The 15,847-nt window shown below is 56.5% G+C and overlaps 1 protein-coding gene and 1 long non-coding RNA gene across 2 annotated transcripts in view; one reads left to right on the top strand and one right to left on the bottom strand.

The window, feature by feature from the left end:
- The first annotated feature begins 5,396 nt into the window (after window positions 1-5,396).
- Window positions 5,397-6,837, top strand: LOC104849868. The gene is made up of 3 exons (XR_776851.1): window positions 5,397-5,813; window positions 6,101-6,136; window positions 6,285-6,837. It is a non-coding gene; the product is annotated as an uncharacterized LOC104849868 (long non-coding RNA).
- Window positions 6,838-11,516: 4,679 nt separating this feature from the next.
- Tmem59l (transmembrane protein 59 like) overlaps window positions 11,517-15,847 on the bottom strand; it is a 4,761-nt gene continuing 430 nt past the window's right edge. The window contains exons 2-8 of the mRNA XM_010606541.1: window positions 15,191-15,352; window positions 15,001-15,101; window positions 13,773-13,928; window positions 12,866-12,968; window positions 12,325-12,442; window positions 12,120-12,237; window positions 11,517-12,021 (exon numbers count right to left, since the gene is read on the bottom strand). Of these exons, the coding sequence (XP_010604843.1) occupies window positions 11,893-12,021; window positions 12,120-12,237; window positions 12,325-12,442; window positions 12,866-12,968; window positions 13,773-13,928; window positions 15,001-15,101; window positions 15,191-15,352 (887 nt within the window). The 3' untranslated portion in view covers window positions 11,517-11,892. The remainder of the gene's footprint in view (window positions 12,022-12,119; window positions 12,238-12,324; window positions 12,443-12,865; window positions 12,969-13,772; window positions 13,929-15,000; window positions 15,102-15,190; window positions 15,353-15,847) is intronic.

Below are 15,847 nucleotides of genomic sequence, written 5' to 3'. Positions count from 1 at the left end.
CCGGGAGACCCAGAGCCGGGGAGTGGGGCGGAGCCCGGCCTGCGGAGAGGCGTGGCCATGGACAGGGCGTGGTCCGAGGGGCGTGGGGCTAGTCTCTGAAAGGGGCGGGGCTAGGAGTGGGAGGGGCCGGTATGCAAAAAGTGGGGCTAGAACTCAGCAGGATTGAAGAGTGAGGCACTTTAGAGCAACGGCCAGAGAAGGAAGGGGCGTGTCCGAAGAAAAGGGGCGGAGCCGGAGGAGCGGGTAGGGGGAGGGGTCTACGAAGAGGTCGGGCCTGGGCAGGAAAAGGGAGAGAGGTAAGGTATTGGGCCGGGCCCTGGCTCCGGGGGCAGAGCGGGAACCTGGAAAACGATGTGTCCAGGCGTCTGGCGAGGGGAGGGATTCAATGAGCTGGGGGCGGGGCATAGCCTAGGAGGCGGGGCCCAAAAATGAAGGGTGGAGTGTTTCTGAGGAGCGGGGCAGACCAGTGGGTAAGGGGCGTGGCCTGGGTGGTGGGATGGGCCTATTCCACAGAGAGGCGGGGCCAAAGCCCGACGGGGCGGAAAGCTAAGGCTGGGCCTTAGAGCAAAGGCCCAAGCAGAGTCGGAGAAAGGGGTGTATCTGGAGCGAAGGGGCCGGGTCTACGGTAAAGAGAGGTGGAGCCTGGGTGACCAGAAGTCAGAGGGTAGGGAATTGGGGCGGAGCTCTATAGTAAGGGGCGGGGTCAGGACGGAGGTGTGTCAAGCGAGAGGGGGCGTGGTATGGCTGGGGTGGGTGTGACCTAGGAGGGCGGGGTCCAGGATGAAGAGCGGACCGGGCAGGGTAGGGGTACAAGGGGCTGAAAGGGTCCGGTCCAGGGGCCAGGGAGGGGCGTGGTCTGGTGATAGGTGAGGTCGACTGGGAGGGACAGAGTGAGCAGAGGTCGGAGAGGCGGAGCCTGAGTGAGGGAAGGGGCCGGGATTGAGGAGGGGGCCAGAAAGGTGCCCGGATGTGTGCAAGGGGCTGCCGAAGGGTGGCGCCAGATCAGGGGCGGGGCAAGGCGATGTGGAGCGGCTTAGATGGAGCCGGGCACCCTCCCTCTAAGTTCCTGTCTGAGCCACTGCTGCGGGGAGATCCATCCCCCACTGCCCCCCCTCGTGGCCTGCAGAGGGCCAGGTGCACAGCAGGTGCTCAAACACTATAATCCACGGAGGAGGTGACACTGGGCCTCTTGATGGATACTCCGTGCTGGGGGCCCTACTGCCTCGGGCTACACAGGCACCACTCTCCCCACCGCCCGGCCATAAAGCTGTGCAGACACCCACGGTTCCACCTCCGGTCTTTGTTCCGGATGAACCCCGTGCAGGCATCCAAAGCATCAGCAGAGACCGACAGCTCAGCCGCCACACATAAGGCCGGAGTCAACAGCATCCACTCCCACGCAAGGCCCCTAAACACCCAGATTCGCCCCACGTGTTAGAAGCAGACAGTGATAGGCGAGAAGCACAGGACCCCCGGCTGCAGACCCCGAGCACCCTGGTCACTGAGGTGCCCTGAGATCGCAGGTGACAGGACAGCCTGCGCAGAGGTCTGTGCAGAGGCGCAGGAGTGCTCTGGGACCTCCGTCAGTCCTGCAGACCTGAGGGAGTAGAGGTGGGAGGGTACTGAGCAGAGGGCTTGGGGGTTACTGCGGACACCCTCCTGCTGAAACCAGAAGAGAAACCAGCGATGGCTTTAGCAGGTGCCTCTCAGAATTGGGGAGGCAACATTTTCCACTAGGGGCATTCGCTAGGAGGGACAAGATCTAGGCGGAAATTGATGGGGTTTGGTTGAACACAGTGGTGAGCACCTGTAATCCAGGCTAATCCGGAAGCCAAGGCAGAAGATTGCAAGTTCGAACATAGTCTGGACAATTTAGCAAGACCCTGTCCCAAAATAAAATTGAAAAGGGAGCCGGGCGTGGTGGCACACGCCTGTTATCCCAACATTCAGGAGGCTGAGGCGGGAGGATCACAGATTTCAAGGCCAGCCTGAACTACATAGTGAGACCCTGTCTCAAAATAGATAAGTAAATAAATAAAATGAAAAGGGCTGGGAATGTAGCGCAGTGGTAGAGCATTTGCCCAGCATATGCGAGGCCCTGGGTTTCATCCCTAGCACCATAAAAACAAATGGAAAGGTGGGGCCATGTGGCCCTCACTGGGATGAACTTCAAGGGCACTAACAGTGCAGGTGAGATGCGGGCCACAGTGGAAAAGCCAGGCAAAGCCAAGAACCCAGGGTTCTTGGCCCAAACTGCAGTGGCTGCCATGACTGGACTGCAGTGAGGGCCTCACTGCGCATGCCGGGCCCAAGGAGGACGGATCCATGGGCTGGCAGAGCCACAGGCTGTTCTGTGGCAGGCACCATCCGCAGCCTGGCCGCCGCCTGGCCCACAGCTGGCCCAGGATCCCAGAGGCAGGGGCCTCACCACCTGTTCCCCTTAGCCAGCCTGGCCAGCTGTGGAGCTCACAGGCCCAGGTCCAGCGTGGACAGCCCAGGTGTCATGGAGCAGGAGGTGGACACCTCAGACGGCCTTGGGTCCCGACAGCTGTCTGCTGGGGCCAGGGCCCACCCCGCGGGCGTCACCGCTGAATGGCCAGCATCACATCAATGCTGATTCTCCTCTTTTCGTTACTGTCCTCAGGTCTTCACCCATTGTTCCTGAACCAAGGGCGCATGCAGGATGCGCCAGCCAGCTGTAACTTCACCTCCACACCTTTTTCTCCCCCCAGTACTTTCCAGGATCTTGCTAGTTCCCCAGGCTGACCCTGAATTTAAGATTCTCCTGCCTCAGCTTCCTGAGTACCTGAGATTATGGGCATGCAGAAAAATTCAGCATTTTAAAGCATCTCAACGGATAATTTTCATACTTTCTTTAAAATCGTATTTACCAATCGATTCTTGAGGTACTGGGAATGCAGCCAGGGATTTGCACCTAAGTAAGTTCTCTGCCACTGAGCTCCACCCTCCCCCAGTTCCCCAAGGGTTCTTAGCACACTCAGATGTCAGGAAAAAACCACCTCTATGTAGGACCAGAACACTTCCACCCCTCCCAGTGGAAACCCTGTCCCCATGAACAGTCTCTCCCATTTCCTCCCCTCTCCCCTGACAGCAGTTGATCTGCTTCCTGTCCCTGTGGATTCACCTGTTCTGCTGTGGCTTTTTCTTTTTTTTTCTGGTCCTGTGGATTGAACTCAGGACCTTGCACTTGTGAGGCAGGCGATAGATAGAACCTCTAAGCTAAATCTCCAGCCCAGGATTCGCCTATTCTGGACAGTTCGTGTCAGTGGAATCACACTGAGTGGCCTTTTATGTCTGTCTTCTGTCACTCAGCCCCATGGTCTTGAGGTTCATCCACGTTGTTCCTTGTCACGGCTGAGTAATATTCCACCCAGTGGATGTCCCACCCTGTGTGTATTTTTTCATGCACTGGTAGATACTTGTTTGTTCACGCTGCTGGGCTTCAGTGAACATGTGTGTCCAAGGATTTGACTGACCCCTGTTTTCAGTTCCCTGGGGCAAAAACCTAGGTGTGGAATTGAGGGCTCCTGGGATGGGGAGCTCTGTGTTCAGCTTTCTGAGGAACTGTCAGACATTTTCCTTTCCTTCTTATCATTCATCCGCTCCACTGAAATGTCAGCTCCCAGGGGATGAGAATGCTGTTTTGTTTCTGGCTGCTGCTGCTGTGGCTGCCGGACAGCAGCAGACACACGTTAGATAAACACATAGTGCGCCAGTGAATCACGGCGGCGCTCTCAGGGTCGCTGGGTGGTCTCAGCGTCCGTGTCCATGAAATGGGAATTAAGGAATGGCTCTCGGTAAGAATTAGTCACCCAAGGCTGAGGGTGGAGCTCAGGGCGAGCACTTGCCTAGCATGTGCAAGGCCCTGGGTTCCAGCCTCAGCACCAGAAAAAAAAAAAAAAGAGAGAGAAAGAATTAGTCACCCTTTCTACAAAAACACTGACCAGAAAGTTGGCTGTCCACCATGTACGTGCCTTGGGTTGCTGTCACCACTTCTGCACTCGCCGGCCCTGCTACTCCGAGGCCAGGGCGTGGATGGCTGAGATCCAGGGAAGGTGAGGCACGTCGCACCGCAGGAGGCTGCCCGGGAAGCCAGCAGCTCCCTTCCTGGGGACCCTAGACTGCTTCCTGGTGCTGGGGCCCTGTCTGCATCGAGATGGGGCAGCCTGTATCAGCCCGTTTCTTGTTACTAGAATGAAATACCAGAGGAAGGCTGAGGAGGAAGAAAGAGGCTAGTGGCGCACACGCACCGCGCACACAGGGCGTAACCAGGGCCTCTTCTTGGGGGAGAAACCCAGCCAGGCCAAAAGCCGAGTCCCACTTGGGGCCAGGCCTGCCACTTCCCACTAGGCCCCACCTCTTAAAGGTCCCACCACCTCTTAGCGACCTTTTTGGGGACTTAGCAAGACACTGTCTCCAATTTTTTTTTTTTTTTAAGGGCTGGGATGTAGCTCAGTGAGAAGGCCCTGGGTTCACTTCCCAGTAAAATAAAACAAGTAGGCAAGTGAATAAATAAATGAATAAATAGGGTATTTACAATGGAATTAAGATTTTGCAAGAAAAAAATCATGCTGGGCTAGGGTTGATTCAGATCTAATGACAAATGTCCTTATGAGAGAGAGGGAGAGGGAGAGGGAGAGGGAGAGAGAGAGAGAGAGAGAGAACTCCAGGCAGGGGACAAAGCTATGTGAGTCAGAGGCAGAGTTGGGGGGTGCAGCCACAAGCCAAGGAAACTTGAGGGACCAGGAGCTGGCAGAGGCAGGAGAGTCCTCCCCAGGGGCCTTGGTAGTGGCCCAGCCCAATTATAATGTTTTCTTGTCTTTTTCTTTTGTTAGGACTGAGTATCAAACTCAAAGGGATTCTACCATTGAGTTATATTCCTAACCCCTTATTTTATTTTTTACTTTGAGGCAGGGTCTTGCCATGTTGTCCAGGCAGGACTTAAATTTTCCCTGCTGCCTCAGTCTCTCAAAGTACAGGGATTACTGATGTGTGCCACTTAAACCTGGCTTTTTCTTCTCTTTTGTAGGTATTAGAGATGGAACCCAGGGTCTCAAACATGCTAGGCAAATGCCCTACCACTGACCTGAACACACAGGCATCTTTATTTTATTTTAAGATAGGATCTTTCTAAGTTGTCCAGGCTGGTCCCAAAGTTACAATCCTCCTGCCTCAGCCTCCCAGTAGCTGGGATTACAAGCATGTGCCCCCACAGCCCACAGCTAAGACTTTTAGCTTTTTTGGTGTTGGTTTTCTTTGGCAGTGCTGGGGGTGAAACTTAGGACCTCTTGTATGCTAGGGAAGTGCTCTACCACTGAGCTACAGACACCTTGATTTTGGACTTCTGGCCTCCAGGACTCTGAGATTCAATTTCAGTTTTGTTTTGTTTTTTGTTTGTTCGTTTGTTGAGATAAGGTCTCACTAGGCAGCTCAAACTAGCTTCATCTTGGGCTCTTCCTGCCTCAGCCTCCTGTGTACCTGGGATCACAGACGTGCACCGCTGTGCCTGCCTGCTGTTCCTGTTTCATTTAGCCGCCCAGCTGTCATCATTTGCTACGGCAGCTGTGGAACCCCCACCAAGGAAGAGAAGGATCCTATGCACCTGCCTGAGTTCTTGGCGCCCACTGCACTCTCCTCCTCATCCAGGAATCCTCCCTGATGCTCAACAGAGCTTCTGCTTCTCTGCCCAGACGTGGCCACCACACCTGGCAGTATCTGTATCCAAGCTAGAGCCTTGCTGGGGTCCAAAGGACAGCGTATCCGGCATCCATCAACCAACAGCCAATCTCCAGGTGAGCGAGTGAATCCGTGGATGACTAACTGGATGGTGTTTTCCCATGATGAATCTGCTGTGGCTTCCCTTGGTCACCTGCAGACCTTTGACAACCCCTGACCTCTCAGTGTCCTCCCAGAACCTAGTCCCTGCTCTCCACCCCAGGATGCCTGCTTGTGGCATGTGACAGAAAGAGCAGAAAAATCGAGTTGGGCATGGTGGTGTGTGCTTGTGATTCCAGGGCTCGGGTGGCTGAGGCAGGAGGATCTTCTGTGAGTTCAAGGCCACTGTTTTTTTTTTTTACAGAGAAAGACCTTGTCTCAGAAAACAAAAAGAAGGAGGGTGAGAGAGACAGAGGGAGGGAAGGAGGGAGGGAGGGAGGGAGGGAGGAAGGGCAGGCTTGCAATGTAGTTCAGTGGTGTACAGCCCTGGGTTCCATCCCCAGCGCAAAAACAGAAAAAGAGAAAGGAGGTTGATTGATTGTCCCCAGGTATGTCCCACTATTGTCATCTGCCACAAGGCAACACGACCCAAGGAACCCCTGCCAGAGTCACGCCTTCCTGCTCAGACTTCCAGCCTACAGAAGGGCGAGTCAGGTGAGTCTCTTTTCTTACTAAGATGTCTGTGCCTAGGGTGGGCTGTGACAGTCAGGCAGAAGGGACTGACACGCATGGCCTAGCGCGCCCGCACCCTGGGGTATGACCGTCCCCATTCCTTGGTGGTGCTGGGGCAGAAGCCAGGGCATCAGGTGTACAGAGCAGGTGCCTCACCGGCCCCCACCACTGTGCCTCTTGCCAATGATGGGGCGGTGCCTCAAAGCCTGCTTGTCACGCCTGGCTCGTGGCGGTGTCCATTGCTGCAACCACTTGGGGACGCCAGTTGGTGCCTAGCAGTGCAGCTGGCCATCTGCACCCAGGGCTCCACGTCCCCACCTCCAAACAGTGCAGATGGAAGAGAAGACATAAATGGTGTCTGTGCCCAACATGCAGAGCATTTTCTTTTCTTGTCGTGAGTCCTTAAATAACACAGCATCACAACTATGTCCAAAGCATTCATGTCGTATGAGGCTGGCTTAACATCCTCAAAAGGACACTGGGCAGGGGCAGAGCACTGCCTAGCACACGTGGGGTCCTGGGTTCCATCCCTGGCACTGCAAAAAAGTAGTCAGTGCTGGGGATTTAGCTCAGTGGTTCTGCTGCCTGCCTCTAAGGCACAATTTCCTGAGTTCGATTCCCGGTACCAAAAGAAAAAAAAATGAAGTTTCAATCCCCAGTACCAAAAACAGTAGCCAGGTACTGTGGTACATGCCTGGCATCCCAGCACTCTGGGAGGCTGAGGCCAGAGGATCGCTGTGAGTTGGAGACCAGCCTGGGCTACATAGTGAGTTCCAGGTCAGTCTCAGCTAGTGAGACCCTGTCCCAAAAAATCAAAAAAAAAAAAAAAAAGCAAAAACCAGCCCAGCCCGGGCAACCTAGCCACTCAGTGAGACCCTGCCTCAAAACAAGAAATAAAAACTGGGCTGGGGGCCAGGTGTGATGGCCCACACCTGTCATCTGAGCACTCTGGAGGCTGAGGAAGATTTCTGTGACGTTGAGGCCAGTCTGGATGACACAATGAGATCCTGTCTCAAAAACAAAACAAAAACAAAACAAACAACAAGAACCCAAAATGGTACAGCTAGGGCTACTGCTGAGGTGTGACTCAGAGGGAACATGAGGGACTCCCCCTCAGCAGATGGAGTGCTGGGTTCCTGCTGAGGGTCACACCAGGCAAGAATCCTGCCCTCACGTAAGGGGAGAGCTACATCCGAGACGTATACACCTATGAATGACCAAAGCTTTTCCATTCAGCAGTGATTGCCGTAAAGAAAATACGCTGAGATGGGGGGTGTGATTTAGTCAAATCAAGGAGAATTTCCCCTAGGAAGTGACGACCCAGTGTAGTAAAAACAGGAGACGGAATGTTCTAGAATGTTCTGGGCCTTTCCAGAACGCCGTGGAAAGGTCCAGAATATTCCAGGTGGACATAATGTGGAAGGCCCTAGACCAGTGCCAGAGAGGGCTCAAGGGACAGAAACGAGGCCGAATTGGCTCTGGAAAAATGGGCCAGGCAGAGCGAGAAGGAAGAGTGTTGACAAAGATGTATTGCAAGCAGCCTCCTCAGTGTGTGGGACGCAGCTGTGACCGAGACGCCTAGAGTGTCGCATCTGGCAGAGGGACCATTTATTAAACCAATCATCACACAAGTAAAGAAGCAACCACTTAATTGTCAACATGATAAACACTTCAGTTGGGGTGTTGTGACTTAGAGGGGCCTGGGCTGAGCTGGAAGGTGACGGAGGTACAGTAGAGCTGAAGTGAGGCCAGGAGGGACTCACAGGAAACAGCCACCAGGAATGGCCCTTGTGGGGACTCTGAAGAAAGGAGGACCCCAGCAGGGACACAGCAGCTTCAGGAGGGGGCTTGGCCCAAACCCCAGCTTTGCAGAAGCAACAGTCCCCCTTCCGGCCTTTCACTGTGAGCATTTCCAGAGTGTCTTTTGCGTGTTTGTTGGACACCAGGGCCATCTCCCTCCCTCCCCTGCACAGTGGTTCCCACCCCAAGCCAGATCACTGTCCTTGTCACTAGGAAACCAGGATGGCCTGTTGCCATGGCAACCCTCTGCTACCAGAGACATGGGTGCGCCTGCTGGTTGCTATGACACCAGCCAGCCACCCACCACCACCACCAGGTCTGCGTGGGATGAAGGCGGAAGATAGAGACGTGGGCAGGGCCCAGGGGACAGAGGCTCCGGACGTCCTGCCGGGCGACGCCTCCAGGGTCTGCATTTGTGGGTGCCGAGGTCATGGCAGAGCCAGCCCCGCATCTGCAGTGTGCCCAGGATGGTACATGGAGGAGACAGGCCAGGAAGCAGTAAAGCAATCTCTGAGCCAGGCACGGAGGCATTCGCCTTTCATTCTAGCACTCAGGAGGCTGAAGCAGGAGGATCTCTATACATGTGAGGCCAGCCTGGGCTACAGACCAAGACCCTGTCTCAAATAAAATGAAAAAGAAGAATTAATGCTCTAGACACATGATATAAAACAAACAAGTAAAAAACACCCATGCAAGAAGGGTGTTTATTCTTAAAGGAGGGGTCAAAGAAAAAGCAGTCAGTTACGGTCCTTTTCAGTTCCAAAAAAAAAAAAAAGCAACATAAACTGATCTAAGCCAAAAATTGAGGGGTAAGGTGGATTTCAAGCACAGCTTGCTCCAGGACTTCCAACAACGTCCTTAGACATTGTTTCTCTCCATCTGTACGGCAAGCACAGTCTTCATGGCCACAAGGGGCCCTCGGCAGCTCTAGATCTACATCCTCTCTGCTCAGCAACTTTAGTTAACAGGACACTTCCCTCCATCAATCCCAGCTGTGTCCAGGGTGCCCACGGGTGATTGTCTTGGTGCACCAGACTTCTCTTAGGAGAGAAGAAGGAAGGAAAGTTCTTCAGAAAGCAAGCCAGACACGGCCATGCACACCAGGAGGCTGAGTCAGGAGGATTGTGAGTCTGAGCCTGGCCAGGGATCTTAGTGAGATCCTGTCTCAGAATAAAAATAAAAAGGCCCGGGGATGTAGCAGAGTGTAAAGCCCGGGATTCCATCCCCAGTATCATTCATAGATGGATAGACGGACAGACAGACAGACGGATAGACAGACGGACAGACAGACAGACAGGAAAGAGGCCAAGTTTGAAACAAACCATTATGAGCCAACTATGAATGTGGCAAGAACAGAGAAGATGGACAGAGATCTGGGCACCCAAGAGAGCTTGTGCCATCATGGGAAACTCGTCTTCCACTGAAGCAGACCCCTTTGGGTATGACCTTGGCAGAGACACACAAGTGCAAAGGCCCTGGGGCTAGAAGGAGTTGGGCAGCTCACAGGATTCAAGGACACGGCATGTGGCTGGAGTAGTTAAGAGGTGAGCATGGGGCTGGATTGTGGGGCCTTGCTGGTATATTTGGATGTTTGGGCTCCGCTCAGGAGACAGCAGTGTCTGGGATGGGATTTACTTTACACAGATGTAACTGATAAGGGCAGAAAGGGAAGTGGGGAGCTTGGAGAGGAGGTGCAAGGACCTCAGTGGTCACCATGGAAATGAAAGGGGCCAGTGTGGGCTGGAGGCTGTCTGAGGCAGAGGACAGGTCTTTGGAGAGCAGTAGTGAGTGACAGTCAGTAGGAATCAAGATGGGATTGGGCTGGGGATTTAGCTCAGTGGTGCCGCTGCCTGCCTCGAAAGCACAAGGTCCTGAGTTTGATCCCCAGCACCGCCCCCTAAAAAAGAAAAAGATGGGCTAAGATATCCAGAGCCACAGGTGTTTGGGATAAGAGCAGGGCGGGCAGAAGGGAAGGACCATAATCCCCTTTGTGCTGGGCTGGCCACTTACAGTTGGTGGTGGGGGGCACCCACGGGTGTTCTACCACTGAGCTGCACCTTAGTCCTTTTTGCTTTTTATTCTGAGACACGTCTCCCTAAATTGCCAGGTTGGGTCTGAGCTTGAGATCCTCCTGCTTCAGCCTCCCAGGTATCTGGGATAGCAGGTGTGCACCCCTGCATCTGGCAGTAGCTATTTAAGTACCATAGATGGATGGAATAAATGAACACAAAACAAAAACAGCTGAATGCGGTGGTTCGTGCCTGTAAAGCCAGCACTCAAGGGTCTAAGGCAAAAGGGTGGGCAGTTCAGGGTCTGCCTGGGCTATGCAAACACAGCAAGACTCCAACTCAATAACCAAAGGCAAAACGGTAAATATGCACACATCCTTTGGGATGCATGGGCTGTGCATTCCAGGGACCCCCGAGGGTGCCAAAATTCAAATGCACAAGTCCCTTCTGGTACAGAACAGGGGAGCAGTGGTCATGTCTGTGGTCCCAGCACTCAGGAGACGGAGGCAGGAGTATTTGAGTGTAAGGCCAACCCGGCCACCCAGTCCGTTGCAAAATAAAAACCCAAAAAGAGCTAGGGGCGTGGCTCAGTGGTACAGAGCTTGCCCAACACGTGTGAGGTTCCAGGTCCCCTCCCGGCACCGGGCCCGCCATCTGCACCCTTCCGTAAATCCTGTCTCTCTCCAGTGGCTGGAGTTGGTTCCTGTTGCCCGCAGGCAGCTGCAGACTCCTGTGTGTGCAGCCCCATCTCCTGAGGAGGTTTGGAGGGAGGGGCTTGGTGGTCCCAGCTTACGTGGCCGGTGATGGTGGCCATGGGGACAGGGAAGCGAGTGAGAGGAACCCACGGGGCTGGACAGCCTTTCAGTCAGTCCCACTGGCGTCCTCCAGGACAGGGCAGAGCACCGCTCCCAGCATCCCCGGACCCAAGACCGCAGCGCCATCTCCTCCTCCAGCCCATCTCACCGCATCAGCCGCCACCCCTCCACACCTCCGAGAACAGCTCCCTTACGCCCGGTGCGGGGGGGCACACACCTGTCATCCCAGCACTCTGGGAGGCTGAGACAGGAGGATCACAAGTGCCAGCCCCGCTGGGAAGGGGGACACGCACCATTTTGCAGGGACAAGCCCTCCCTGGATGTGTGACGGGCGGGGTGGCAGGGGCCTGGGCTCCTTCTGCCAGCAACGACTTCCAGGGGCTTCCACGGTGACATGGAAGGACCTGGTGGCCAGGAATCACAGCCACAGCCGGGCTGCTCCCCGGAGCAGACAGGGTATGGAACACAGGAGGCGCAGCCAGAATGTCTGTTATGTACACGGTTTATTTCTCCCCAGCCCGGCCCCTTCCGCCAGGGAGTCCCCAGGGTCCCCGCTCCTGGAGGGGCCAGGTCCCCGGGAATAAGAGGGAAACTGCAGAGGAGTGGCTCCCCTGTGCCTCAGCCCCCAGAGAGGGGACAGAAAAAGGAGGAAGGCAACACGAAACGGGGGTGCAGACACTCCGAAAGCCACAAGATCGAAGACAAAAAGTAGCATGGCCCCAAGGAAGCGGGACAGGAGGAGCCCAGGCCAGACCTGCCCCCCTGGGACTGAGGAGTGCGAGAGGGGAGGGTGAAGGACAAGGAGGCTTGGGGTGGAGGGGCACACGGATGGTCCCAGGGGCAGCCACTTAGCCACGGGGCTACAGCTTGGTCAGGTCCAGCTTGAGCTTGTAGGGCGGGGGGCTGTCCTCGCAGGCGTGCGATGGAGGCGGGTACAGGGGCCACTCGGGCTCCACCGCAAAGCCCTTGTGCTGCTCCAGGGTCAGCGGCTGTGGGGGCAGCAGGTGCTCGGGCCCTGGCCCAGACAGGGCCCCCCACTACATCTGAAGCCCCTCACGCACCCCGTGTGCCCACTGCTCCCACCTACCTGGAACTTGAGGTGCTGGCCCGGTGCGGTCACCAGCGTGGAGCAGCTCAGCCACAGCATGACCAGCACAGACAGAAAGAGGCAGCAGGCCAGGATCCAGCGGGGCAGCCCCGAGCGCCTGCCGGCCCAGGCTCAGCTCAGCACCCGCCTGGCTGCAGCGGGAGCCATGGGGCGTCCACCCCCACCCCCAGGGCCTGCCACCCACCGGGACATGCAGCTGAGGAAGTCAGTGTCCTGCTGCTCCTCGGACTCCACCTTGGCCTTGCTGCTGGTCTTCACTCGGATCTTGGCCTTGTGCACCTTGTCCAAGGGCCCTACGGGGTCTGAGAGAGGGGCTGTCTACCACGGGACCTCAGGAAGAACGGGGCGACCGCAGAGCAGGGAAAGGAGGCCAGGACCTGGGGCGGTGGGCCGCGGGGCTCAGAACGGAGACTAGGGATGGAACACGGAGCCCTGGGAGGCGCACCATGGGACCCTGGGAGACAGGCCACGCAGTCCTGGGAAAGAGACCGAGGGACACTGGAAGATGGGCAAAGAGCACCGGGAGGTGAGCCACAGAACACTGGGAGATGGACCGAGGAATCATGGGGTGGACCATGGAACCCAGGAGATCGACTGGAACCCTGGGGGATGGTCCGTGGGCTCCTAGGAGACCGACTGTGGGACCCAGCAGTGGAGGAAGGAGAGCCCCACCCTATGGGGTCCATTGGCCAGGAGGACTCCAGGGACAGCGGGCTGGACCTTACCCACGTGCACCTCCAGGGCCTCGGGATGCAGGCCCCTCCAGGTCACCTCCAGTCGCTGCAGGCGGCCGCTGTGGAAGCCCAGGCTCTCCACCGCAGGCTGGGTCTGGACCGGAGCAAACAGCAGAGCGGAGCTATGAGAGGCACTCTGAGCCCTGGCAGGCAGTGCCCCCTGTCCAGCTGGCACCTAGTTCCCGGGCTGTGACATCAGGGACATTCTCCGCTCTCTTGGGCACTGTTTGCCTAAACCCCATCCTTTGGCTCCCAGTGGAAGAAGATGATAGGCTCAGCTCTGGCACCTAGTTCCCGGGCTGTGACATCAGGGACATTCTCCGCTCTCTTGGGCACTGTTTGCCTAAACCCCATCCTTCGGCTCCCAGTGGAAGAAGATGACTTAGGCTGAGCCCGCAGAATCACAGTGATTGGCTGAGGGATGGTTTAGAACCCAGCCAGGGCCAATCCCAGCTCAGCGAAAACTCTGTGGCCTACGATGTCAGTGATTCCAGCACTGAGGGAGACTGAGGCAGGAGAATTGCAAATTTAAGCCCAGCCTGGGTAATTTAGGGACTTATATAGACCCTGTCTCAAAACAAAAAAAAAAAGTGTTGTGGACGTAGCTCAGGGCTGAGGACCTGGGTTCCCACCCCAGTATCACATATAAATAAACAACCTCTCCAGAATCCCAGAGAGATTGTAATCCAGAGCCCCTGGCACCCATTCTATTGCCAGGAGGGAAGAGCACACCCAGAAATGAAGCTCCCAGAGAGGAAAGCACAGTCGAGGGCACAGGGAGACACTGAGCTCCTGAATCCAGCTGAATCTGAGAGTCACCCAGCACGAATTTTGCATGCCCCATTCTTACCCCGCCCACCCACCTGCCACCTAGGGCGGCCCCTGCCAGCCTCCTCACCTGGAAAACCACCACCTTCCCATTGTCAGTCTGCAAGTAGTATGTCCAGGTGGAGGAGACGAAGCCCTGGGCCGAGTTGACAAGGTCATTGCAGAGGGTGGAAAATAAGTCCAGGAGGGACACGGTCCCGCCAGGAGCTTCCAGGACCTTTCTCTGCTGTGCGAAGGCCCAAGGGACAAAAATGGTGTCGGGGCCAGGGATTTAGTTCAGTGACACCATGCCCACCTTGCGAGCACAAGTCCTGATTTCCATCCCCAGTACCACAAACAAACAAAAAAATAATAAATGGTGACAGAGTAGAACATTGTGAAGGGGGGGCACTGAGGGATTCACTGTGCTTGGATTTGGCTGAGTGATTTGGTTCAGACCCAGACCCCATGGCATGTGGCTTGCTGTGTGCCCCTGGGAAAATTCATTGCCCTCTCTGGGCCCTAATACAGGAGTAGACGATTCTCTCCACTCTAGGGCAGCTGTAAGATTTTAATGATGTCTCCCCAGCCGCTGGTGCAGCACAGATTGCAAATGACCAGTGGCCATGAGTCCTGCAAGCCTCTCCTCACCGTCTCATTCAAATGGGAAGAGGTGACATGGTGACAGGACTGTGCTCCTCTGAGCCTGGATGAAACAGGGAAAGGACCTTCTGGGGAGCCCCCAGGCCCGGGTCTCTGGCTGTGCAGCATGACGTCCTGTGCCTCAGTTTCCCCCCAATGCAGGTGAGCAATGGCCACTTCCGCCCCAGGCCCTGTGTGCTTGGGACAGTGCTCTGCCCCCAGCTGTCTCCACCCTCTTAGATGACAGTGGCCACCTCCCTGTCACAGGGGAACTGCTCATCCCAGTGCCAAGAAGCCACAGGGCAGTGAAGGTGACCAAGAAGAGAGGCAGCCACGAGCCCAGTGGCCCAAAACTGGCCTCTGCCACTGCCCTAACTGCAGGACCCCACAGCCAGTCATCCCTTGGCAGGGACAGCATGCCTGATATCTCCAGGTGGCAGGAGGAATTTGGGACAGGCCTGGGACCACAATGAGTGTCTGATACCTGAACAGTGACTGTGTTGGCTGCCATTTAGCCCTGTGATGGGTAGGAGATGGGTGACAGGTGCTAGGACCCAGGCCAAAGAAGTGACCACGGGGGCTGGAGAGGACACGAGGCCACCCCGCAGGTGTTGATGGAACGCAGAAGCTGGGGGAGGTCTGGGGATGTGGCCCGAGACTCGGTGTGGGGCGCCCACCTTCTGGGGCTGGGCCTCAGGATCCGGCTGGGGGGCCTGGATCCAGCAGCCCTCGCGGCAGGCTCGCTGCTCCGTGTCCTTCACGTAGGCTTCCACGCATGCTGCGGGGATAGCAGGGGCATGACTGGGGATGGCCCTTCCTCGCCAGCACTCCCCACCCCGGCGCACCTGGGCCTGCCCTGGCCCTCACCTGCTTCGCATTCGGTCTGGGTGGCGTTGGGCCTGGAGCTTCTGGCTACGAAGCGGCAGATGGAGAAAAGCCGGCAGCCCCGCTCGCAAGCGCTGATCAGGACGGCCCTGTCGTACGGGGACTCTGAGGGGTCCTCGGGTCCTGCCTGGGAGGGGCACGGAGCTCAGCGCGGGAGGGGCGGGAGGCGGTGATGACCGGAAGCACGGGGGGAGGGGCGATTTGGTCTTTCAATCTAGGGCCCGAGATTCAATTAAGCGGCGCCTGGCAAGCGCAAGGTCTTGAGTTCAATCCCCGGTTCCGGGGTTGGGGGAGAATATTGGGGGGCTTTTAGCTCTAAGGAGGAAGGAGAGAGAGAGACTTTGGGAATCGATCGGAATGGAGTCGGGACCCCGTATGGCTCCTGGGAGGAGGAGCTTGGGAGAGATTCTCAGGCCTGGGGGGGGGCGCTCATCCTCTGGAACAGGTTTAGGGGGACTAATAATGGATTGGAGGGCTGGCAGCGGTGCAGGGAAGAGGCTGCACAGGAGGAGCAAGGTGGGCCCTGGGCATCCAGGAGCTCTTGCGCAGCAGACTTGGGGGAGCCTCAGGCCCACCCCCTCCCCCACGTCGAGCTCCCCGGGCAGGATCTGCATCCCTAAACCCTCCCACCCTCCGGAG

This window comes from Fukomys damarensis, unplaced genomic scaffold (genome assembly GCF_012274545.1).
Source record: "Fukomys damarensis isolate Sample0158 unplaced genomic scaffold, DMR_v1.0_HiC HiC_scaffold_37, whole genome shotgun sequence".
NCBI classification, from domain to species: Eukaryota; Metazoa; Chordata; class Mammalia; order Rodentia; family Bathyergidae; genus Fukomys; species Fukomys damarensis.
This window is presented reverse-complemented; position numbering and strand designations above follow the sequence as displayed.